General features: G+C 42.9%; 1 protein-coding gene across 4 annotated transcripts; it reads right to left on the bottom strand.

Annotated features, from left to right (window-relative positions):
* Positions 1 to 67: 67 nt before the first annotated feature.
* colgalt2b (collagen beta(1-O)galactosyltransferase 2b) lies at positions 68 to 25111 on the bottom strand. 4 transcript variants are annotated; one of them, XM_069694987.1, is made up of 13 exons: positions 24956 to 25111; positions 24361 to 24685; positions 9747 to 9857; positions 9482 to 9599; positions 8340 to 8474; positions 8050 to 8254; positions 6425 to 6544; positions 6057 to 6130; positions 5666 to 5772; positions 5224 to 5356; positions 4231 to 4358; positions 3899 to 4105; positions 68 to 1429 (listed from the first exon to the last, which is right to left on the bottom strand). In XM_069694987.1, the coding sequence occupies exons 2-13, from the start codon at positions 24594 to 24596 to the stop codon at positions 1156 to 1158; spliced, it is 1848 nt and encodes a 615-aa protein (XP_069551088.1). In that variant the 5' UTR covers positions 24597 to 24685; positions 24956 to 25111; the 3' UTR covers positions 68 to 1155. The 4 variants fall into 4 exon arrangements, with proteins under 4 accessions (XP_069551088.1, XP_069551090.1, XP_069551089.1 ...); XM_069694989.1 differs by having other exon boundaries at positions 24361 to 24651; XM_069694988.1 differs by lacking the exon at positions 24956 to 25111 and adding an exon at positions 24750 to 24766 and having other exon boundaries at positions 24361 to 24651.
* Positions 25112 to 26408: the final 1297 nt, after the last annotated feature.

The following is a 26408-nucleotide window of genomic DNA, read 5'->3' as shown; positions in this document are numbered from 1 at the left end:
CAATTCACTGTAAGAAGATAGATCATATCTGTGTCAGTTTATGCTGCAGAGTGAGCGACCACACAGACATAGACAAGTTGTTTTATTGGTTTAGCCCAGCAGCCCAAGTGAAAGAAGAAGCGCCTGTGTTAAGGACATGAAGAAGTCAATAAAACAGTTTTACCAAAATATTAAACACATCTAAAATCTGAAAGAATGGGTCAGAAAGGGTTGAAACTGCATATCATACACCCTACAGGCTATATGTAACGTGTGACTGTTGCTCTGAAAGGCTAACTAGCAGGACCAGCCCGCTGTACAACTTTTTTCTCTCTGCAATAACGAAATTTGGACACTAATCACATCTGTTACTGTTACGCTCGGCAGGAAAGGGCTGCCCTTTCTGTGTGTATATATGTGTGTGTGTGTGTGTGTGTGTGTGTGTGACATCATCTGCCGCAGTAGTGACACTCTTGGGTACGGTACATCAGCCTCCCTCCTCCCACATGTTCAGTTCTGTAAACACATGAATTTGTCCACGTACACGCACAAAACCACTCAAATACTGCAGTGATGTTGATGCACAGTTTCACACGCACACAAAGAGTTGTTGTCAGACAGCTTTCAGATTCCTTTATTCTTCAGCTGTCCCGTAAAAACATGTTACGTTTAAATAACAATAAAAATGATTTTGTAAGAAAGTTTTTTGTTTTTTTTCTTGAACATCCTACAAATGATGCTAGCTGTCTTCCATGTGTTGCTTAAGTTTTCTCAGGCTGTAACTGTCTCCACATGACCAGAGGAGGCACATGGGGAATAAATAAGGCTTTTGTCAAAGGCCTGCTGGCCCCCGTCCCAGATTCTGCTCTTCTTCCTCTTCTTCCTCTCTTCAGTGTCCCCTCCTCAGGCAGCAGACCAGATTTTATTCTGCTTTTATCCAGTTGTACACCTGTATGTGTGTGAATGTGAACGTATGTAAAGAATGTCAGCCTGTTGTTGATGTGTCTTTTCAAGTGTGTGTGTGTGTGTGTGTGTGTGTGTGTGTGTGTGTGTGTGTGTGTGTGTGTGTGTGTGTGTGTGTGTGTGTGTGTGTGTGTGTGTACACATGACATTCACTGTGTGTAGACGGTATATTTGTAAACACGAGTCTTTCTCTCGGAGTCTCATGTCTCTGTTTCAGAGTTCGTCACGTGACGCTCGAGCCGCAGGGGGCGGCGAATCTCCAGTGACGCTGTTCTGTGCCACGGGCCGGATGCTTCCCTGCTGGGCCGTCTTGCGGGCGTGCTGCCGGTCCCAGTCTGTGGCCACAGCTTCATCGTCCCAAATGGTGGAGGTCTCTGTGTCACTGACGTAGCCCGGCTCTCCGGTGTAGTGGGTGGGGTAGATGAGCAGCGGCTCCACGGAGAAGGCCTTCAGGTCCCGCGGCTCAAAGTGAGACATGTACTGAACACTGAGGAGGGCGGGGGAGAAAAATACAAATAATTAATGACACTGTCGACATTAGGTGCAATTAGATCAGAATTGCAACAGCGAGCACAAATTATTTTATTTTCTATTGATGTCTTGATTATATTTTCAGTCAGTGCAGTCCCAAACCCGAAGAGGAACATGGAGCCAGTGAATATATGGTACTTTTGCCTTATAAATTACAAATATCAGGGTCACAGGTGGGGGAAATCATGGTAACCCCAAATAGTGGCATGAGGTAAGCAATTTCGTACTTGGTGCCTACAAGAACGACAGTTTAAAGATGCATTGTCAGCCCTCTGCCAGCTGCATGGTCATGATCACCGACTCACCACGTCTTTGACTGCTGTATATGTACAAAAGGTAACCTTAGATCACTCGTTACTGTTGCATGTGACTCTTTTGCATTTTGCTATAATTACTGACTCATCCTATCTGATAGGGAAGTTCTGGTGTCCATATTCAGTGTACCGGATTTTAACTTCTCCACAGACAGCAAATCTTCGGGATGTCAAAAAGGGGAACAGGATGCTCTTCTCATGTGCAGCAACTTTTGCGAAGGAAGTTGACCTCCTGTTTGACATTTGTGTGAAATGTTTTTATGATTAGAGCATGAATTCTTGAGTTATGTTTTTTGAGGTCACAGTGACCTTGACCTTTGACCTTTAACCACTAAAATCTGACCACTTAATCCTTAAGTCCAAGTGAAAAAATTTGGCCAATTTTGAAGAAGTTCCCTCCAGGCGTTCCATCAGATCATATTGTTGCAGTAACCTCTGCTCCCAGTGGGTCATGGTCAGCCTGCAGCAGGGCCAGAGTGAGGAATGAGGAGGACTGTTTGGGTGACACTTCAGCCTCCAGGTGTCACAGGCAGAAGTCACCTCGGAGGTTAACTCTCTGCGGTCCAATCGCCTGTTTAAGGCCTTTCAGCACTCCGCTGGGACAGTGAAACCCTACACTTTTATTAGTGTTCAAAGGAGCTGACCTACTAAAACACACACTGAGGCCCTTTTACTTTGCAGAGTTCACAGCCATGAATTTCCCTTTCAACTGTTTATGTGTGTTTTTAACTGAGTTGTAAAGAAAAGAGGAGAATTAAGAAAACAAAAACAAGTTATGTGACATAATATCCACAATATAAACAGACCATAATCCCTTCTGTTTTCATTAGTAACATACGACACATTTGACATATTTTCTCTCTCACCTCTCCGCATTTCCATCCATATTTCCCATTTCTCTCAATTCTGAACAAACTCACCTTCTCTCACTGTTGAATACACACAGCGTATTTACCTAGTAATCTATACACTGCACACTGGACACACATCGCCATGTATTTATATAGTAATACGCACACACTTGCACAGTGTTCATCTCAAACCCACCCCCACTCTCAGACCTCTATCAATGGGAATCCTGTCCCCCTTCACCAACCAGCAGGAAGAGCCATGCTGGTCTACATTCCTCAAAGAGAGCGGAGGAAGGGGGAGGAAAAGCGGGTGACACGGGGACGGAGGAGGTGTGTAAAAAGTAAATTTTGTTGAGAAGAGTGAGGGCACAGACAACATAAAAAAAAGAGTTCAGAGGTCTAAGACAGGAGGGCTGGTAAAAGGAGTACGGCAGATTGCAGGGTTGAAGGAGACGAGGCAGAAAATGGGAAGGAGAGAGTAGGTGAGGGTGGAGGGGAGAGCAGGGCACGGCAGGAATCCCCAAGGAAAAAGAAAAAGAAAAGCAGGCATTGTGTGTCCTGTGTTAGGCACCGTACCCACTGAACCCCCAGAACAATCCATGCCCTGTGTGTGAGGGAGCACAGAGCAAGAAGAAGAGGAGGAGGGAGGTGGTGCTGCAAAGAAAGGGAAAGAAAGAAGGACAGGAGAAAGTAAAAAATAAAGGGTAGAAATAGAGATGTATAAAGAACATTACTTGGAGTTGAGTTTGTGGTGTACCACCAGAGCACAAACTAGAAAACAACACACTGTCCCACAACCTAAAACATCACAAAATAGACATAAGCATGCGTGTGTCTACGTATACGTAATTACTGGACAGTAGGCCCTTCAGTATTTCTGCGCTGGTTTATTGCCACTGAGTTTCTGTGCATGCACGGGATCCACGCATGGCAGCGTTCCATGTACTTTAAATTTAGTTTTTGCATCTTCATGTTTATTTTGCATGTGGATCACCTGGTACATCCTTATGTAAGAGTGCAGTGCACCTGCAATCATCTATTTGTGGTCCTTAGTAAATATTTTCCTGTCTGTTCATAAACCAGACTGTCTGAAAGGGTCTTTGTCTGTGTTTGTAAACATTACACAGAAAAACTGCTTACTGTGGCGTTCTAGCTCTCTGCATTACACGCCTTAAATAACACTCCTTTCCTTTGTATAGACCGTGTGTGTTATTCTTATTACAGTAAGTGAATGGCGCGAAAACTGGATCAAAGACTGACTTGGGGTGTTTGTTGAACATGACGGGCAGGAACTCGTCGACAGGCAGCATCTTGGTGAACGGCTTTGCAGCCAGTAGCTTTCTGGCTCCTTGCTGCGACAGCGCGTAGCCGAGCGTCCAGTAGGAATAGTCGGCCTTAACCAGGTTGTTTACTCCCTCCACTGACTGCTCCGGCTGCTGCACCTGCATACGCTTACGCCCCACGTAGCTAAAGATAGAATAAGACAGGCAAGTGTGTTACTGCACATAATGAGGCTTCACATTAATTTAAAGATTCATAAAAATTCATCTTGAAACAGAACATTACTGAGAATGTCGAATGTACGTGCTTACATGAGGTCCCAGTCCAGCTGGGCTTTGTCTGTGTCGTCCATTATGGCCTGAAGCCTTCGTTTAAACCTGGGCTCAAACCTGACGTCATCCTCTAAAACAAGAACCCTCTGGAGGCCACGATCTATCACCTGAGGGTGAGAAAACAGAGACACTGGAGTTAAAATGAAAGCATACCAGCTGTGGTTTTGCTACATTGTCTCACTCCTTCAACCTTCTTTGGAGACCATTGTGCTGTGCTTACTGTCCGTTGCCTTACATTGACAAGAAGAAGCGTAAGTTGTAATGTCAGTTTTTAAAAGTTTTTTTTAATTTTTTTTTTAAACATACCATCATTTGGCATTTTAAGGTTACTATCAATGTCCTTAAAAGGTAAACCGAATCTAATCTCTGAGAAACACCACCTGCGCAATGTGTGCCATGTTAACAGGTCAGAGCAGCCACACAGCGTGCATGAGATGCACGTCTCAGCTGAGGCTTTTTTTTTTTTTTTTTTTTTCATGTATGCCCATGCACAGTTCCCAGTAAAAGTAGAAAGGAAAAAGATTTATAATCACATGTGTACTATATATACTATATAGTCATAGTAAAAACTAAACGTAGGCTTTAATTGTGGTATGTCAATAATTTAACTGAAGAAGGGTAGCATTGTTTTAGTGCGTGGGTGTCTTGCGTTGAACGAGTGTAAACGAAAATGACACGACTGCTTTTTGGATGCATTTGGATAGTAATGGCCAGAAACTCAATGCAGACAGTTTTGGGTTGGCAATAGCAGCACAGCAGCAGACATAGTGGCACACACACACGGGCCACAGTAACGCAGTGAGAGAGCCGTGACACACACACACACACACCATGCAGGCAGTGTGTCCAAGTCCTATAAGTCAATCAGTATTCTGTAAAAGGAAACTTCAACAAGTTCGATCAGCGCTCCTTCAGGATTCTAACCTTCAACCTTTCTTCTTGAATAAATGCATTACGTCTCCACGCCCTCACCTGCATCCATACAGAGTGATGGCTGAGGAAGCAGCCGATCTCCCCTCTAGTCAGGACTCGACCAGAGTACGGGTCCTTGTAGCCCGGCATCATCTCTATTTCCAACGCCTGCAGCTGGGACGTATTCAGAGCCCTGAGAGAAAGAGAGGTGAAAGGTTTGGGTAGTAATGAGAAGAGGAAGGCGCGTCATGTATCTATACATTTATTTTGGCTGCTTAGTTATTCCTCAGAGAAAACACAGCCAAACAAAGCAAAGTCACAAAAAGTAGCGACAGGTTGGAGACAACAGCACTGAGCATTATTCCGGCACTGTAGAAAAAAATTGTTGTACAGAAAAAGCTGAACACTATATCGCTGAGAGGCTCCAGAGATTTCTTTCGGGATGAAATTTTCTTCAGAGTGGTTCATCAGCTGCATGCAGGGCCGAGTGTTTGTGACCTACTTGCCGTCCACTGCGTCTGTCAGTGTAGCGTGAAGGCCGAGTGAGCCCATTGTTTTCAACATCCTGGTTCTTCTGTCCAGTCGGCGCTTCAGGTTGATTAGGAAAATCTAAACAGTGAAAAAAAAAATCAAACACACATGGGAAACATTCTATATTGTTAAATGTTGTTCTGAGAGAGAACCAAAAAAAAAACAGAGCGGAAGGGCAGACATTTAGGAGGAAAGTGCAAGAGCAAAGGAAGAAGCAGAGGAAATTGGAGAAATATGGAAAACAAAAACAAACTGGGAGAAAAACAGGAAGTGGTATTTGCTGAAGAACAGTAAATATACAATGAGACAGAAGTTGTTGAGCTCCTGTTTCTCCAGGCAGAGCCAGAACTCTCATAACTCACTTCATCAAAGCCTATCTTGGCCTGCAGCAATGGCGGAGAGTACACGTGCTCAGAGGGTTCAATGTCGTGGTCAACTGTTGACAGGGAGGGGAAGGAGGCGAAGGGTTGAAACAGCAACAACAGGATTAGAAGATGACAAAATATAGTGACTTACTAAAAATCAGAGCAGTGAAGGGAGCAAAAATTAGATGGGGGAGGGGGGGTATAGAAGAGGAGGAGAGGAGGGTTGACAGGATGCAATCACTGAGCAGGTCAAGAAGGAAAAGAAACAAACTTGAGCAAGTACGTACATGTGTGTGTGTGTGTGTGTGTGTGTGTGTGTGTGTGTGTGTGTGTGTGTGTGTGTGTGTGTGTGTGTGTGGACTCACTCAAAGCCTCCGTGATGGTGTGTATGAAACTTTCGCTTTCATCTTCCACGCTTTGCTGGGCCTTGAGAGGAACGGGCAGGAAACCATAGTGTTCTCTATTACACACATACATCTGCACACCTAGGACGATCACACACACACACACACACACACACACACACACACACACACACACACACACACACACACACACACACACACACACACACACACACACACACACACACACACACACACACACACACACACACACACACACACACACACACACACACACACACACACACACAGGGTTCTGTAAATACAACCTCTTGACCCAAACAATTTAAATAAACATGTAAATTGGACCACCGCTGGGTGCTCCTACCTCCTCCCACGTGCACAAAATAAACGTTCGCAACAAAGGTGATGTGACTGTGATGGATGCACCTCCTCCAGGAAAGGAAAGGTTTAGTAGGACAATGTGATACCCAGTGAGTGGTGGAAGAAGATACGAAATCGTGAATTAATTTTCACAGCAATAATTTTTATTTCATTACGCATGTTCTAATTTTAAATATCCTTTCTTAAGAGGGCGTTTTATTTCACTGTCTCACTTTTTGTGAGTATTAGACACACCCTCTCACCTTTCAGCCAATTACATGTCCCCTGCCTCTATTCAGCTTGCAACAAATTTAGCCTGTTAACACTTGTTAGTCAGAGTAACAACTGCTACCGTCCCAAAGTATTTCTGAGTTGACCAACTGGAAGCTGCTGCTGTCAATAAATATAGTACAACTGTATGAAAAAAAAATGCAATTGTTACGTTTGTATGTAAAAATACAAAGGCTTTTTGATGGCAGCCCCTAGCGGCACTCGGTGATACTGCAGCTCAGGCTGCTTCAGCATTGGCCTCATTTTTCAGACCTTGAAACTACGTCCACTTTTATATAGAATCTAACAGTAACAAAAAAAAATACCAGATCAAACAACAGCCAAGCCCCTGAGTGTGTTGAATTGAGCAAGAGTGTGATAAAATACATGTGAATGTTAAGAGGAATGATGTGCCATCTCTTCTTTCAAAGGTTAAATATTCTGTATATAAATGCTGTATAATCAATTGCATGAGCTCTTATGTAGTGCTGTCAGTGCTGAAACTCATTAGTGAGATGGAAGAAACTGTTTTTCTGAGTGTCTTTGTTTTTGCATCTGTTTGTGTTTGTGTCAACGTTTTCATGTTTACTATTTTTTTTCCAGGCGAATGCCAGACACTGCTGTCTGTGCAATGGAAAGCTTAATGGTCCTATTTGTTCCTTATGGATGATTACACACGTCAAACACTCACATCCACAAACGTTAATGTTGTTGCACACTCACTAACACACACAAGCTCAGTCAAGGACACACATGCATCCATTTATCTGTGCTCTCACTCATCTTTCTTAATCTGACACATGTGCATAAAACCAATGAAAAGCTCTGTGTTTTACAGCAGTTCACAACTGCACAGTGGAAAAAAGCATTTGTAACCAACTACTGAGTTAATGAAGTCACTGATGATTCTCAGTTAATCTATGCGAAGCTGTCATGAGGCATTTGCATCCCTGTCACAGATCTGGCAGTTTGTTGTGAGGTTTCAAACTGACCTGCTTGACGTGCTGAGAAGGCAAACACCATGATGTCATCAAATGCCCAGCTGTAGTCAGGGTGAGGGGGGTAGAAAGCCAGGTCTCTGCTGGATTCACGACGCAGGTCCAACAGGAAAGTGCTGTGCACCATTGGAACGGGGTAGCAGCCGAGTCGCTTCCACTCCCTGATTGGCTGGTAGTCTGGGGTTCGCTTATAGTATCCCTGACAGGGAGGAGGGAGATAAAGAACACCAGGCTGAGTTAACAAATCCAGCTGAGTGATGGATGAATTTAAGTCCAAAACATACCTGTGGGGTGATGCCACACCAGAAGTTGGAGTAGAGAGAGCGAGACTCTAACATAGGAGCCACCAAAGTCAAGTTCTCGGCCATCAACAGGTTCAGCGCTTGAGGGTTCGTCAACAGGTTGTCACTGTCTACAAACTAAAGAGGAGCAGCGCCTGAGTGCACAAGTCACAGAGGAATACAGAGTCTAAAACTAAATCAGATTGTCTTTTACAGATGTTTGCCTTCTAACTCGTTAAAAGTAATCAAAACGGATACAAATAAAAATACAACTCTCATTAATTTGAACAAAGTTACACATTCTGGGACACTCACCATCAGAAAACCTATTTAACATCATTTTAAGTTTGTCACTGTTAGTTATATATATATATTTTTTTTAATCAGGTTGCAGATTTTTTTTTTTATCAGCCAAATTCAAATTAAAGCACCACTACGCCACTAGAGTAGGTTCAAGCAGCGGTCACACTCGCATTAGCTGATCGGTATCAGCTGTTTTGTTCTGGGCTTCACAATCACATTCTCCTTCACCAGCGGAGTATCAGCTGACTGGTATCACATTCATGTTGATAGACAGCCATTTTACAGTAACCTAAAACTTCCCACATCATGCCAATGCCATTTGCCTCCTGAGTTCTCTACACTATCCAAATCTCCCCATTATGATGAACATTAGGTATTGATTTGGTATAAAATGTAATATTCATGTATGTGTACTCTCAGTCCTCACTGCTGCTGTGAGAGCAGTGAAGATTGAGCAGATTATCTCAGTATACAACTAACTAACTGCATATCTGGTGTTTGGTGAGACATACTGCGCATGCTCTCTGGAAAGAGTATGTGCACTACACACTTCCACAAGCCAAGATGGCTAATTGCTGGTTTAGCCTTTTGCTAACTTGAATGGGGTTAAAATAATTCAATCATGTGGCCTTCTAGACTTTCCAAATGGTATCTGACCAAAAAGATCAAATTCTGATAGTTAAACGAATCCTTCCGCAGGGTTTGTGATGCTAATGACAATTTATCCTCCATTTTACAGATGCAACAGTAGCCACAGAGTAGAGGCTATGGCGGAGCCTATAGGCAGTGTTGACACTGTTTTTGTAACAACTCTTAGCTCTGAGTTCAATGAGAGAGGTTACCAGTATGAAGTCGGCCCATCGTTCCCGGGCAGCCTTCAGTGCCGCTTGTCTCAGCTTCATCACATGGTTGAATCTAGAAGGAGGCCAGTGTTTTGGACCCCACTCATCTGTGTAGGACCTACAGCCAAAAATAAAAGTCACTTAATTGTCTTTAGCATTCTATTGGGAAACACAAGTTATGTAAAGAAAGAAAAAGAAAGAAAAAAATAGAATCAAATTCTGATTTACACCACACAGATCTCATTAATGGAGCATTTGGACCCACCTCGGCTCCTCCATCGGTCTCCACTCCACGTAGTGATAGACTCGCTGGGCTATCTTCAGCCATTCTCTCAATATGGCAGTGGTGTTGTCCATATTGTGGTCTGTTGCTGCCCTACAACACCAAACCAGACAACACAGAAGATCATTCAAAGGAACAGCCACAGTTTCAACTCCTTCAGGAACCACCCATGCTGTTTAGGTGCATCTGCTAAACACTTGGGCACAAACACAACATGCCACGCCTGTTTTCAGGAACCAGAAATAAGAGGAAATGAAAGAGGGTCGAGCATAACTTAGAGGGCTGCACATTTTGGTTAGCAGGATTTAACAGGGAAGAAGTTGTGACAGTCGGCACCATGATATTCAGAGAACATGTCAATGTTACAACAGGCAGCCTCAGTCAGTGTTGCAAAGCTTCCTTGCAGCTGGAGCGCATGCAAAGACTGAGGAGACACGGTGCAGACAGAAATTATTCTGGGGAAGTAATCCAAATGGTGCTCTAACCCTTCTTTACAAACTGGCATCTGCTTTTCTAACAATTGTGGGTGCTGCTTGACAAAGACGTCCATCGAACATGCTGAGCTCATGCACAAAGGCTTCAAAATACTTAACTCAGCGTGCAGGTATCTTTTCCTCAATTTAAATATGAATATTGATGCACTACGTGTAAACAAACTCAACACCAAACTACTGCAAAGGTAAACTCACAAAGCGCCACTTCAGACAGACACCCCTACCTGTAAGCAAATGATGTCAGTTTTAGCATCTCGTGCTGCCACTGGTTTGTCACTGCTGTAGTTTGCACTCTGCATTGGTGATTCCAATTCAGCTAGGCAGAGCTGACTCAGAGCAGACCCTGTGACTACTGTATGTGCGGATGGGAGTGGGTGCGTATATGAATTTGTGCAAGATAAATTAAAACCATAAAACAGCCCTGCATTGCAGTTTGCTATCACTTCACAAACGGAGATCTCAGAAAAATAAATATCACTTGTCGCTCCCTCTCTGCATTTAAAATGTGCTTTGAAGGAAAGGTCAACAGAAAGTGAGGCAGAAGCCTGTGCATACAAACACACACACACACACACACACACACACACACACACACACACACACACACACACACACACACACACACACACACACACACACACACACACACACACACACACACACACACACACACACACACACACACACACTTGGTGAGATGGAGTTTTCCACTGCTTCCTGTAATATTCCCTGCTGTACTGTCTCCAAAATCGCACCCAATTTTAGACAGGATGGACAGAGATAGAAAAACAAACACGCTCAAATTTGGACACCTCTTCATATTTTCAGCAAGTTCCTCTCAACATAGAAAATAACAATGTTAACACTCCTCATTTACCCACATTTAAAATATAACTCCTAAAAACAGCACCTGTTTTCTTTACGATAAACAGACATAGAGTTACACATAAACATGAGGACAAATTACACACGTGAAAAAACATCACACATACATGTTCAGTCTCGTACTACACACTAAACATTTGACAGAAAGAGGCGGAGCTCTCTTGCGTTTGGAATTTCAATCATCTTCAGTCAGACAGATAAACTCTTCATCCAACATCACAAACAGCTGCAGTGGGGCCGCGAGCAACACGGTCAATAATTTTAATAGTATGTGTGTGTTTGCATGCCTTCACATGTAGATGTGCAGCCGAACATAAGGATATTAATTTTGTGTCCTGGGAATGTTTGTTTTAAAGCAGCGTGACCGGTTATTTATGTGTTGCACAAGTGCTAGTTTAACATTTTAAATGCATCTGCCGGACTGTGTGTAAAGGCTGGTAAGTATGTGGTTTCGGAGGTGAAATACACACATGCATGTAAGTATATACATCTGTGTGTGAGTGCATAACAGCGGATGAGAGTAAAGGAAGAAGCCAGACCAGCTTATTTTTCATCGCAGGCTAGGAACACACTGAAACACCTGACTCGTTGGTAATGAGTAGATGTGCACACACGTTTACAAGATTCTTCAACTGCTAAACTGCAAACCGCTAGAGGACATAAATGTGTTCCTACACGCTATCTACGTATGATAGACTCAGCTGCAGGCAGAGATTTGATACAGGAAACTCAATGTGAGAGGTAAAGTAGAAAAAAACCCAATACCTGGCACAGTAAGTAGGAACATACAGTGCTTTTGAGAACGCATGTATGTTTATGGCTGTGTGAGACAGAGAGGATAACTCGCGATTGAAATAGAGGGGAAAGAGTGGCTGAAAGCAAGAGCAAAAAGAAAAGGGGGTTTGTGTTTGCATCACTTTATTTTACTGGCAACCAGAAATCTGCATAATTGTTTCAAAATGTTGATCTTAATTAAGATCATTAAAACTTCTCCCAAACTTATAAACGATTGCACCGACTTTATTTTACACACACACTAAAATGCTAATGATGTTTCTGCTTCAGCTTATAAATCTCAGTGGAGTCCTTTTCAATTTTAAAGGCTCTTCTTGGCGGGACATGCGCTCCAGTGTACAGGTAATCGGTCGGTTTTAGGTTGTTGAAAAAAAGTACAACAAACTCGTGACTTCATCTCTTAAGAAGGGGTTTTAGTACTTCAAGAAATAAGCAGATTTGACCAATGCTGCATTTGTTTTGTGATCCTGGATGCTAAGAAGCTTTTGGGGCTGAAACATACACACAGTACACACAGTATTAATACTTATTTGTGGTAATACCAGCACAAAATGCATCTAGTGAGGATGACATACAACTACTTTCGAGTTACGGTTGCTTTCTGACTCTCTATTTTCTCATGCACATCCTGTAAGCCCGCCCCTCCCACCTCCCAGCCCCTCCGAGCACTAAGGACTCTGAGTACATCGTGTGATTTTCCATTACCGACATTACATTTTAGTGTGGCGTATGATATCTGGATATGTGAAGCTTAGTTACAGTATGTACACATCAAAGCAGCGTATGAACACAGTGTATATTTGAGACAAATTGAGTGAAACAAAGGCTTTTGTTCATCGGTCTCTAACATGATCAAACAACCCCCACACACGCACACCCACACCCACACACACACACACACACACACACACACACACACACACACACACACACACACACACACACACACACACACACTATAGATGTACCTCATTCTCTTCTCTCCTTTATTTTTATGGGACATCATCTCCTTCATCCCATTCCATTTTAGAACATGCAGTCTTCTTCAGGAGGCAACTATGTGTGGCTTCTCCTCGATTTCCTCTACCTTCAGGCAAAAGCAGTCTGAACTCTCCTGTTCTGTGACCTCAGTGTCAAGTCAAAGAGGCTTCACTGCTCTTCAGTACCTCAGCTGTACTCAGCTAATTCCTGCTGGAGTATTTCATCCATCTGGTTATGGGAAATAAAATCAAAATGGACGTGCGCACCTCCAAGCAGAGCAGAAAGAGATACAATGTGATGCAGCTCTGCACATTATACAAACATACAATAATCTAGGCTCCAGGCCTCATATCCCCCTTCCTACCCTTCCATGCCTCTGTATAGCTCTCCTGCCTTGTGCTGTTTCTCCTCATTTCTTTTTTTCTTTTAAGTTTACAGTGAACCTCATTATTCTGCTGCCTGCAGCTTTGGGGTGAGGCTTCCTCTCTCCTTCTCCGCCTTTATGATCAGCATCTGGACAACACATGCTTCCTGGGCTTCACCTAAACACCCCACCACTCCCTCTCTCTATCACTTCAGAGATTGTCCCTTTATTTGTCCCTTGTCTCTGATGTCAGTGCACCACATGCCTACTTATAATACGTCCATCAATCTGTCACATCAGCCTTAGTCTCTCTTACACCCATCACACCATATTCACATCTTACACCCACAGAGAGTATGGAAGTAGCTTCTAAGTCTGAAAAATGAGGCCAATGCAGAAGTGCCTTGAACTGCAATACCACCGAATGCCACAAGGGGTTGGCTCCAAACAGGCTCCGGCTCCGTAGACTCCCATTCAACTTCTCTAATGAAATACAAACTCAACCATTTTTTTCCACACGTCATTATATTGTCATTTGCAAAAGTCCCTCCTTCTCATTAGCTTTCTGGTGTTCCAATGCTTGGTCCTCCCCAGCTCTTCCAGATATGCTCACTTCTTGCTCCAAACCCCTCCAAGCTAGCAAAACGGCGACAGAAAAAAAAAATCAGAATTTGAGACTTGAAAACGGCAGTTCACAAACCAGTGTTGGTTGCTGCTTGCTTACACCAGCCAACAGTCATCCAGTGGTTCTTATCACCTTTATAGATTAGATCAAATTATGTATTGCAAGATAAAACAAGCAGTTTGCAGAGAACAAAAAAGATTACAAAAAAAAATGATATATTTATAAAAAATTCAAAAATTGTAGCCTTCATAACAAGAGTTTGGTCAGATTCAAAAATATAGAAATACAATGGTGTCATTGTAATCTTTTTCAGGTAACCTGACTATCAACATGACTTCATCACTCTACCTCCCACCTCCTGTGGTTATCCACTCCAGAAAAGTGTGTCAGATAATCATGCCTTGAACACAGGGGCTTGTCTCTGAGACTGGCCCTTTGAGGTAAACACAGGTCTGGAAGGACCCAGCAGACCAGTGTCAGCTGACTGACTGTTGATTCAATAAACTATCTAATATCACTGCCAATAATGACTGGGTGCTGCATGTAATTAAGAAGGAACAAGAGAGATGCAAGGGTAACAGGAATGAGAAGGGTAGGAGGGAGATGGGGGCGGTGAGACGGGACCTCCTGACTGAAATTCCTCATGACTCTCAGGGTCAACAAAAGTAGCCAAGGCCGTCAGAGTTGCACTGAAGTGTAATGTTTGGCATTCATATTCAAGACTAGGAAAACATTAATGATCGTTTCATACTGAAGAAAGGCACTACTGATTGTTATAGGAGGCTTGTCAAGAAGATTCTACCGGTAAAGTCAAAAGCTTTGTATGGCCATTTACTACTCTGACCTCTACACAATTAATTTTTGCTAAATATTTTCAGACATGGACGAATGCCTGTATCAGAAGATACAAATTCAGCTCGATTTTGAGACAATTTAGTCTTTGACAAGAAATTCCCTGTGTCTGGCCCAAATATGAACATCAGAAACAACAAGCAGGCCTTATGTAGGAACACAATGTAAGAACGGCGAGGCTGCGTCTGGGACACCACGGGACAAGCCGACAAAACATGTGAGAATTTCTTTTCACTTGCCAAGTTTAACATGGCCTATGATGTGTTCTTTGGCGTTGATAAATAGAATGACAGGATTCAAAACAAATCTGTGGCCATGATTGACAACTTCTCGACCATCGTCCCTGACGACACAAGAACTCAGGCACGAATGTGAACGATTACTGGTCATACTTGTAGTTTTGCAAGTCTCCCGACAAAGACACAGCAAGAATTTCCGGCACTTTGATTGCCTAATTTGACTTTGTGAAAGCCAAATATGGTGTGTAGTCTGATCCTGGCATTAGGGTATTCAAATAGGACCTGTGGTCATTCACATTGCTGCCAGCCCTGAGCTTAAATAAACGACCGATGCAGATCATTCACGGGTGTGTGTGCTCCACGCAATATTGCATGCGGGTGTGCAAATCCTCCCTTAGAAGGCTGTCAAGAAAGAGAGAACCAAACACACCAGGCAAAGCATTCCTACTAAAATGAGGCTTAAAAAAACCCCCAACAAAACACAGTCACTCAGGGCTAACAAGGGTGGGAACATAACAATAACTGGTAATGTATTGAATCAATACAAACACAAACAACTAAGTACTCTTTGTAAACATTCAAAGCAAGGTCCAGTCACACAATCATAAACATTCATGATGTGAAAGAAATTCTGCTTTTAGAAGAGGACAAGAGAGTTAAAGGAACATGAAGACAGAGAAAGGAAAATAGAAAGTAGAGAAACAGATGGAAGAAGTGATGAAGGAACAAAAGGATTTCAGGAAAAGGGAGGAAATGAGAGAGTTGGTGGGAGAGAAGGAGCGACAACACAGTGGTTAAACAGTAAAATGGATGACACGCTCAGACTGACTGATGGTGCTAAATGTATATTTCCTCTATGAGAACATGAGCACCAGTCTTTCTAATGAATGCTCCACTATTCATGAACATGGTCCTTTAAACAAGTTACCTGACTGATTAACACTGGACCTGTTTCTCCCTCTCTGCCTCTCTGTATGTGCGCCTGCACTTCACCTAATCTTGTTTCATATTCAGGCCTCCCTCCTCTCCAGATGAGAGAGCTCATACCGAGATACCATTGTGTTTTAGTGTTTGCCAGCCCGATCATCAGTCTACTGCCAAGCTCTGACAATACTGCTGGAAGTGTGCTGGAACAGATGGGGAATCTAAGCAAGAATTCACAGTCTGGAGACAAGTATTGGAATAACCATTTACTCCACTCCAGGGAAGAGAAGGAGAGAGAGCTTGAAAAAGGCTCACGGATAGGAAAGTCAATTCTCTTAGCTTACTGCACATAATTGAACATGTATGTTCACCTTCTTCCTTCAAGGTGAAGAGGATTCTTTTTGCAGGTACATCATCATCAGCTGCATCCCTTCAGCTGTACCCGGTTAGAGTTTTCTGCTTCAGGATGAGAACAGGGCTGGCAAAGTTTAGGCTATGAAGTCACTGCGTTTGGAAAAATTATCATTAAGCCACACAGTAATTTCTCGTAATAACACCTCATCAAAAGGTGTAAAGAAAAGTTCCTATTTCCACAGATACCCTGCAGCTATTTGAGCAATGCAATAAAAAACTGAGACTCAGTACACCTAGAGTTTGACTGAACGTCCATTTTAAAGTGATGTGTCACCAACTGGCGCCCATGTGCCTCGCATCCTCCTCACACCAGAACAGTAGAAAACACATCAGTGAGGCACACTGCTGCGCTTCATTAACGTTTCTTTAGAGCAACCAAGTGACAGCTCACTGAGACGTGCTGCACTGGTTTGTGGACTTTGATGACTCAAGTCTGGTATTTTGGCCATCGCGTTTTTGGAGCCAAAAGGGATCATAATTGGAAAAGCTGGAAAGGAGCGAGGGGTGGATCTGAATGAGAATCCGAGGTCCTAAGTGCATCCCAGGCATGTCAATCACAACAGACATGCCTCCAAACATACCTAAAACATACCAATCATCACACCATAATAACTTTAGGAAAAGTTTACTGACTTAGTATTTTATGAGAGGTTGATGCCTTTTGAATGGGAGCAAGAGTTTTTTTTTGGAGCCAGCCCCTTGCGGCCCCCAGTAGTATTACACTGTTTGTTTACACTTCTGTTTTCACTTCACTTTTTAGACCTAAAGACCACATCTATTTTTATATACAATCAACGGTTGCAACGCACACAGGCACTTACACATTCACTAGGCCACTGCCGTAAACACACTAAACTATATTTTATAAATATATATTAATCCACAGCTGAAAATAGTTCCCTGCAAATAACATTTACTTTGCTTGAGCCGTTTTCTAAAAGGTCAATTACACAATTTAACATTTTTAAAGATGTACATCTTTGGTAATGACCAAACACATGGGTGGTTTTGATACTTCCCCCTAACAATAAGAAAAATATAGAGTATGGCGCTTTGGTGTGTGACTCCTCTCCTGCCTGTCTGTATCTACCTGTGGGTCAGGGGATTGTTTGCTTTGGCAGAGAGGTACCTTCTTCTCTACCTCACTTGCTGTGTTTGATTTGTCCACAATACTGGACAGGTGGATCACAGCATCTCCCTCTGGTAGTGCGCTTCCCTATCCACGTTTGTCCCGATTGCTTGGTGCCTCCCAGTCAATCAAGGGATTGGCCTCACCTCTATGGCTACATAAGACTCTTTACCTCTAAAGACTCTTCATGTTGCTCCTTTCTGACACTTACTGGAAGTTCGGTTGAGTGATGTTGTCACTTTAGTACATTACTTTGTTTTTAAAGTTGCAAATGGTGTCCCACCAATCATTATCATGCCGTTTCGAGCCAGGTTGTGAACATTTTTGTGCCCATGGTGACTCAAAGAGTTGGATCGGTCGTGATCAGTCGTGACTTCCTCACAGCATGTTTTGTCAAGACTGTGCTATATTTGTTCTATTTAATTTTTTTAAGTCATAAATTTCATGGTTTAACTTAAGACAATCTTAGACTCAAGTAGTTAATGAGTGGGTGGATTTAATGTAAAATTTTCTTTGACATGATGAAGGTGTGGATCGTTAAGTTCCTTTTAAGGTATATACAACATTTGCAGCTGCAAACTGTGTTACAGCTGGGAATAAAATGCAGAGCCATCTTCCTCTGCTCCAGGGAGTTTGTGTCATTACGAGTTGCCTATCTGGAAAAAGTCACCTTGAGTTTCTGGAGCTGATGTCAAAAATTGGAGCAGATGTTTAAATACCTTTCAAGTCTCCCACAGATTGGATGTGACTGCAGAATACGACTCCTTAGGTGATACTGATTGGGAGGTCAGAGATGATTGTGGCCTGTTACTCTACACAGCTCTGGCTCACTGTGGGCCTTATGGGGTAATGGGAACGGGAATGGAAAACAGGGGCTGAGCCAGAAAAGAAAAGCAGAAACACACACTCATTATGTGTCTAAGAGAACACACACATACCCATCTAAGACATGTGTGAGAAGAGACACACATGCATGGACATTAATAGTCATGCTTGTACCAGAACGTTGCAGATAATTATACGCGCTCCGAGTGCCAGTACTGTGATCTAATACATACTGACACACATCAAATACGCATGCTGCTAATCATTCAGAAATGCCAGTGCTGTCGGCTCCAGATAACACACAATAGCCCTACACCCCCCCAATCTCCCCGATAATTTATTCCATTCACTTGGATGCTCTCCTCTCCCAAAATGGCCAGAAGTCTTTGCGTGACAACACCAATAACAATTTCTCCTTCACTGGTGTGTTCCCACAGAGGAATGGGCCCTGAGGTGACACACCTGGCAAGGTGAAACCCCCACAGGGCAACAGTCCAACATCACAAAACTGATAACCTCCCTAAGCCTGTTTCAGTCTTTTCACCTGATTCCATTTTGTCAGTCAGAGGGAACGAAAATAGCCTCCGTCACATCGCCCATAAGTTTCCTGAAGAGTGGTTTTGATGCTTAATGTGACAGTGCCTGACTCTGCTTAACTCCTGGCTAATCCAAAACTAATAATTATGCGTAACGTTAAGCGTTAACACAATTTTACGTAATATGCACAAATTCACTCCTGTACAGCTGTCATTAATGAGCAAATTAGCTATAGAGACCAAACCAGGCTGTAAGCATGTTTATTTCTACTCTTAAGTTCAACATTTTGACATGGGGGGTCTATGCGGATGGACTCACTTTTGGAGCCAGCCTCAATTGGTCACTTGATGAACTGCAGTTTTTAGCACGGTTGCCACTTGGTTACTGGATAACAAGTCGATGGCCTTGAAGACTTACTGAAAGCCAGGCAACAATACTCCATTACATCTACAATTTCTGGGTCAGTTTGTTTGCAGTCTTTTCGGAGGTCTGGTGGAGAGTTGATATGAGATAACAGATGGTCCTGCTGCAGTGCGTGTTAGCCTAACTGTTTGCTGACGTTTCTCTGGCTTTTTGTTGGAAGAGATGTGTCTCTCTCTCTCTCACTATGTTTCAGATCGGACTGCTCGTCTGGGTGCTTGAACCACCCACACCTGAACTTCATTTGATCGTTTTTGGGGCTGGATATCAACCCCCAGACTCAGTGTTGCCATTTGGCCCCTTGAGCTATGTGTTGGGCTGAAGCTTTTATTGGTTATCTTCTCACCATTATGGAAGCTGTTTTTGATCATTCTTTGATACAGCTGTTTTCTCTCCCGTTGTTCTGGCTGACAGATGATAGAAGTGCCTTTGCCATCTCTCTGTAACTTTAAAGAAACCTTGTAATGTTTTTTGCTCCCCCTTATTCTCCTGTTGTATTTCTAACTAGGGATCTTAGTATTGTCTTTTTTCTGTAATTCAGTTTTTTATTCTCTAAACAGTGTGGGTTTTTGTTGAATTATTTTGACCTTGGAGACCCTGATGTATATTTGCCTCCATTTCTACATTTTTAGTTGCAGTGGAACACTTTCTGTAAATTTTTGATTTTTTTTTTATTGTTACATCTAAAAATGGTTTCAGCAGCCATTTCTGAGTATTTTGCGTTATTTCATTATGTTACTCTTTATGTTCCCCTGGATGTTAAATTGAGGTTATAACATTGACGCAGAGACTGAAGGCGTGGAAAGGCTCTACCAAAAGAGGACAAATGTGCCTCCCGGTGACACTGAGCAAACTGTCAGGAGGACAGAATAAGGACTTCTTGTCAGACTAAGCTACTGTGAAGCACAGTCAGAATAAACACATCACATAAGACAAGTCTCCACATGACATAGTAGATCAAGAAACATTCAAATTTAACATCTCATTATCTGCCAGGAGCTGTAGTGTATACAGCATATCTGTCAGTGCGGTCTTTAACATGTTTGTATGGAACTGTGGTAAAATTTTGACTTGTAAAGTCACAGTATGCCTGAGGCTTTTGAGTGCATCAGGACTTAAATGATCTCTTGTATAGGAAAATTAAATAATAGCCATAGTTGGTTGATCAGAGCTCGATGGTTGCTTTGCGGCTTCATGTTTTTGTCAATAAAATGGCATGAAAAAAACTGTTCCTCGTGTTAAATACTAAGAGAAAATCATACCAGAAACCCCATAAATCGGCACACATACAGTACAGCGGCAGACATAAATATGAGATAATTGGGCATAAAATAAATGAGTAAATAAACAACATGAGATTGTGAGAGGGAGAAAGCGAATCCTCAGGGAGAGGCTGATGATGTCAGCGCCCTGATATCCAGGTTAAGTCCGTCTCTGACAAGTCCACAAATCATCTCGACCCCCAGCTCAGCACCTGGGAAAGCTCTTCGCCACATGAACTCAGCCGGCGGGCAATAAGCAGCAGGCGGCCAGTAACAAGCGACGTGAGGAGTAAGCTAATAGCATGCTGGCCCGAGCTTCAGAGAGTGTGTGTCACAACAACACACACAGTTCCCTTATGCAATCCTCTACGATCTCCTTTGGAGCTGCTTTAAAAAAAGACTCCAACTCCGGTAGGCAGGGTGTAAAACTTAACTGTATACTGGCAGAAGAAAAAGATTTTGAATGTTCAATTTAACCTTTCACTAATTGTCACACACCGTTCCTCTGTTATCTCCTGCCCGAAACTTCGCTCCCCGCCACTGTTATCAATGTCATGTCTTTGTAAAGACCTGGAGAGAAACTTCAATGTCTGGCATTAACCAATTTCATTCAATATTTATGTTTTTACCAGCCTTTAACAAACACCTTTTTCCAATAAATCCTGGATGTTCACGTGCTAAACATCGCAGCTCCACACAAGTCCACAATGAGACACGTAGCTTGACAGCTGCTTGTCTTTTAACCAGAGTTATGTTGAGGTGGATGCTTGGGGGATGGAAAAGGAGAACCACGCCAAGGGTGAAGAGGAGAGCAAATTTAGTCAAGCTACTGTGGGAATGTGGATTAACTAACCTTGCTATGCCCTCTGGGTAATTTCCCCACACTGTTGACCACCTTTTATCTACCGAACCATGCCCCTCTTTCTCTAATTCCCTGCATTCTTTCATTCTTTAACAGCAGTGTGAGAGTCTTTCTCATTGCTCTGCCACTTCTCCGTATGACCTGTGCCCACTTGCTGAAGGAGTCTTCTTCTAAAGGCAGGCAGATTTCACCGACCATCCCAGCTGTGAGTCAGAGCTAAAAAAAAAACAGGGTGTAAGAGATCTGGATGATCAGATTATCCTGTGAACAGGCTCGAACTGGAAATGTTGGTCCTCCCAACATCCACAGATCAGCCAAGGCCTGCCTACATTTTTGGAAACATGCATGATGTTGTCATTGTAAATCGAGCTGAGTCTACCCAGTTAATATCAGAGACGCAGTTACAAATTAAATGAAAGAATACAAAACAAGCAAAATGACAAGATGCTTCCTGATTGGCAACCATATTTTTTGGTCAAATGTCCTGGATCCAAGCGAAAAATATTTATAAGGGCCAACAGCAATGTGATCGCTTTGTCTCTTTTATACCATCATGTATTGTACACTGCATTTGTTGAGGAGAAGGGAGGGATCTACATGAACGTTTCTGAGTGCCAGAAAATTATATATATATATATATATATAAATTATACATACATGCTCTCTCCACATTTTGTCCGTTTGTCTCAGTTCACATCGACATGTATACATTTACAAGTCAATCAAAATGCCTAGAAACAAAAATGTCCCTTGATCCAGTGGAACGACGGTCAGGAACTAAAAGGCAATCAGATGTCATTCTTCCGTCCTTCCCTGTACAGTATCCCTCATTAATCAGAACCCTGGGATGAGGATAGGGAGCGAGGAAGAGTATGCTTCAGAGAGGATGTGAAGAACATTGTGTCCCCTCGCGAAAAGTAGCACTTCACAGCCAGATAGTTTGCCTACAGTTTATATCAGCCAGCCCATTATCTACACGGACAAGCTCAGCAAAGCAGTTAAGTGCACTAACTAGGGTGCTGGATGAAGATGTGTCATGTAACCACAAAGTATTTGGCTCCAGTCTAGCTGGAGAACCCTCGTCTTGAGTTATCTCATCCCTCTTTTTCCCCCCAAGCTACTCTGTACTGCCATAAAATAACATTTCTGTAGAAGCGATGATGAGGTCATCTATTTACTGTTTTATTCCTGAAGAACTTGCCCCATCCATTTAAGAGGCATCTTTCCCACTTAGATATCCCCTAATCTGTGGAGCTTCAGACACAGCCTGATGTTCAGGTTTTAAATTGAATTTTGTCTTATTACAATTATTTCTCTTTAACACATTAGAAAATACTTTGACATGTGTTTATGCTTTTAGGGAGATGGTTACATCAATGTAACAAAATCTAAATAAGATGAGGCACATCATTATTATTCAGTTTATACTGAAACAAAGCAACACCACATATTGCAGCCTCAGGGATGTTTAGTTACCATTATTGTCTGATGGCCTCTTGGACAACTATCATACCACACACACACATTTGTTTTCCATGTGCTAAATACTAACAGCTAGAGTCAACATATGTGCTAAAAAATTATCTTACTGCATGTAAAACATACTGTGATAACCTCCGTAATATCAGAAAGCTTTATGACAGAAGGACTCTGGTGAAAAAAAAGCAGACCATGTCAGTAAAAATACTTCAGACTATGACTGCTGATATGAAAATGTATACAATCTAAAACAGTCCAGTGTTAGAGGCCTGCCAACTAGACATGGTGTGTGCCTATGTGTGTCCTTTCTATACATTTCTGTGTCAGTGGTAGATTATCAAACATTCTTAACATATAAGACTAACGTGCCTCAAGCATGCACAGATTTCTTCTGTCTGCACTGACTGCAGGGTATAGAGATGCTAGTCATAACTGATGGGGCCCTTCCTCTGTGAGTTAAACCACTCACAAAGCCATGTTAGCTCAGTCACTTTGCACTTTGCTGAGAGCGAAAGCCCCTCTCTCTGTACTGAGTTTCTCTGGTGCCTCTGTGTGTGTGTGTGCATTTTTGTGAGGGTCTCTGAATTAGTAACAGCCCATCTGCAAACAAAAACTTGGCATTCAGCAAGGGAAGGGTGGGAAACAAAACAAAAGAATGCCAGCCGGGTTACAGCTGGGTCTCTGGGAGAGGAAGAGTGAGGGCATTGTGAACATTTACCAGAGCTGCAAGTGTTACGTCCTCCATCTCATATTTTTCACATCTAATCGACACTTCGATAATCAACCTGCATGTAGTCAGAAGATCTCTTTTTTGATTTTTTTTTTTTTTTTAATCTGATCCATCAGCCTGCATAAACCCCCATCCAGGAGCGCACACACATTTTACGCATGACTTCCCAGAATTCACACACCCCCGGTCCTGCTGTCAGACCAACTCAATGTCTCCTTTCATCTCTTCACCTGTGGGGTCCCTCTTTAATAACTTTCAATTATATTAGCCTGCTGCTGTGGGACTAAACGAGCTACAGGACCTTACCTGAGGTGAGCCCCCCTTTCATAGCAGTCAGTCCTGCTGTTTTAAAGCCCCGTTTCCGCAGGTTTGTGCTGAATCAGACGAAGGGAACCGTGATTAAGGGTTAAGCCTAACTCTAACATGCACAACAGCTCTTTCATCTTCTGCCACAGTGTGCAATTAAGATGCCGGCAGACACGCCAGGTAAGAGCATCGTAAAACGCAGCAACAGGTCTCCGCGCCAACACTGACAATCTGTTATTATAATTAACGCGGACACACGCTGTTTTTCATTACAGCACGCTCCAGTGAAGCCCACCGTCCACATCATATCGCCTGTTATATGCACTCGGAACAAAATAAGCCTGGTCGAGAAAATGCACGTTTGAGACTTGCAGAAATCCTTGCACAACAAAGTAAGATTCAGGTATCACAAAAAAAGTAAACTCAACACCACATTTGTGCCTCTATTGCATCCTTGTTGGTGCGTCTCTCACCAGATCGCAATGCGCTCCTTCGGGTACTCCAGCCTCTCGATGCAGCCCAGGGAGTGCGGCAGGCTATGCGCTGCGTTACGAGCCACAATGGCGATCATAACCTTTGGCTTCAGTAGGGTGGACTCGGCCTTAACTTGCTCCTGCACCAGGGTCGCCAGCTCCGACACGCCACCGGGCACCACAGCGGCCAGCAGCGCCCACACCACACCGACTCCCACGGCCCCGACAGCCCGCATCTTCGCCTCCAGATTCCGCAGCGATTCTCCCCGACCTGGACCCGGAGTCCTGAGACTGAGAGAGCGAGAGAGGGAGTGAGCGAGCCACGCTGAGAGGGGGAGAGAGGAAGGAAGGTGGTTAGAGGAGGAGAGAGTGGGTGGAGGGGTCTCTACCTCTTTTACCCCTCCTACATCCCTGCTGCTGCTGCTGCTGCTGCATGGAGCCTGTGCAGCAATGCTTTACTCACCCTATAACGTCTAATACTATTCATCAATAACTCTCAATAATCATTATTAGCCTATACAGCAATAAAACACATGAACTGCTGATGAATGACTGATATTATATACTGGATAGTAAATTAAACAAGTAGACTTACTATCTCTATCGAATCCTTTACAATGGGTTTATTAAGATGTGCAGTATCACTGTGTTCAAAGCCATTGCTGCTGGTGTGCCTGCAGCCTGTTGTCTGTATTTCTCCTCCTTAATTCTCCTGGCTGCATGTTCTCTGAATGTTTTTTTCCATTTCCACGCCTTGGCTCTTGGCAGCCTCTTGGATGCTGCAGAGCTGGAGACCATGAAGTCATCAACCATGGCATCAGACTGCTGCATGTTTAACCCCCCCCTCCCCCCCTCCTCCCGCCCCCTCTGGTAGTGTTGCGACACGTGCATTGATGTATCTAATAATCACAGCAACATATACATGTGTGTGCAGCCTATAAACATAGGCTATAATAAATTGTATTTAAAGTATTTCATATTAATTGGGTGTGTTATATGAAGTTATTGAGTTAAAGTTGTTGACAGCTACATTAATTAACACTTGAATGATATGATATCTGCTTACAACTACATTATAGTGTGTTAAAAAAAATACAATTTTAGGCTAAGAGTTCATGCTGGAGCTTTTTCACAGCAGACATTTTGACTTGTCATTGTAGAGAAAACACAGGTGTAATAATGATGGCTGCATCCCACTTAGGATAAATCCTGTTTTTGTGCATGTTGTTTCAGTTGCATGGCTTACTGGGACACTTAACAGAACTCAGCCATCATTAATACACGTGCATTACTGACAATGACAAATCAAAATATCTGCAGTAAAAATGGTCTATAGGGAAGTTTAAGATAAAATGATGAACAGTACAAGTGACTTATCAATTCTTTTTAATATAAAGGACAAAGCCAGCAAAAAGAAAACATTCATCATTGTCCAAAGAAAACCAGGTATCCCCAAATTTATCAATTTTGCATTTTTCAGCAAAACTGAAATATGAAATGTCTCTTCATGGGTTGAAAAAAAATTAACTGATTTGAGTTGAATTAACCACATTATCACTGCTGAAAAAAACTATTTTTTTCTATAGTTCATTAAAAGTTGAGGTTTTGCAGATAGGTGGTTTTCATGTGACATTGACTACATGATATTCCTTAATTAGAGCAGTGTTTATTGTCTTTCTATGTTTGCCTGTCATGGACTGAAAAATGCTAGGTTTCTTTTTTTTTTTATATATATATACACAGCTGACTTACTTTATGGAGCGATGCCCGCAAGCTAATTCAGACAGTCAGCTCGAGCTGCTCTACTCGTGTGACATGGCTCAGTCTCCACAATCATCACCCTCCAAATTTGGTGGTTTTAAGCTTTGCCTGTGAATTACACTGCTGCCCTGCATCAGTACTGCTGCCTCGGCCCCACCTCCACCCCGGCTTCCACCTGCCAGCTCCAGCTGGAAATTAAAGATATGTGCTCATCACGCCCCGGTATCTCTGTAATCATATCCACAGAGAGTGATGAGGTCGGCGCGTGGACACCAAACTCCAACTAC

The sequence above is a fragment of the Brachyistius frenatus genome, unplaced genomic scaffold, assembly GCF_029030835.1.
Source record: "Brachyistius frenatus isolate BFR_SWC_R1_liver_20210118 unplaced genomic scaffold, ASM2903083v1 Contig_18, whole genome shotgun sequence".
Lineage (NCBI taxonomy): Eukaryota > Metazoa > Chordata > Actinopteri > Embiotocidae > Brachyistius > Brachyistius frenatus.
Note: the sequence above shows the minus strand (reverse complement) of the source record. Positions and strands in the feature narration are given on the sequence as shown.

Excerpts from the sequence above, each read along its gene's own strand:
- colgalt2b (XM_069694987.1), bottom strand. The coding sequence starts at position 24,596 with ATGCGGGCTGTCGGGGCCGTGGGAGTCGGTGTGGTGTGGGCGCTGCTG. Across the intron at positions 5,773-6,056 it reads CCAAGATAGGCTTTGATGAA|ATTTTCCTAATCAACCTGAA; the intron begins GTGAGTTATGAG and ends TTCACTGTTTAG. Across the intron at positions 1,430-3,898 it reads ATGTTCAACAAACACCCCAA|TGTTCAGTACATGTCTCACT; the intron begins GTCAGTCTTTGA and ends CGCCCTCCTCAG.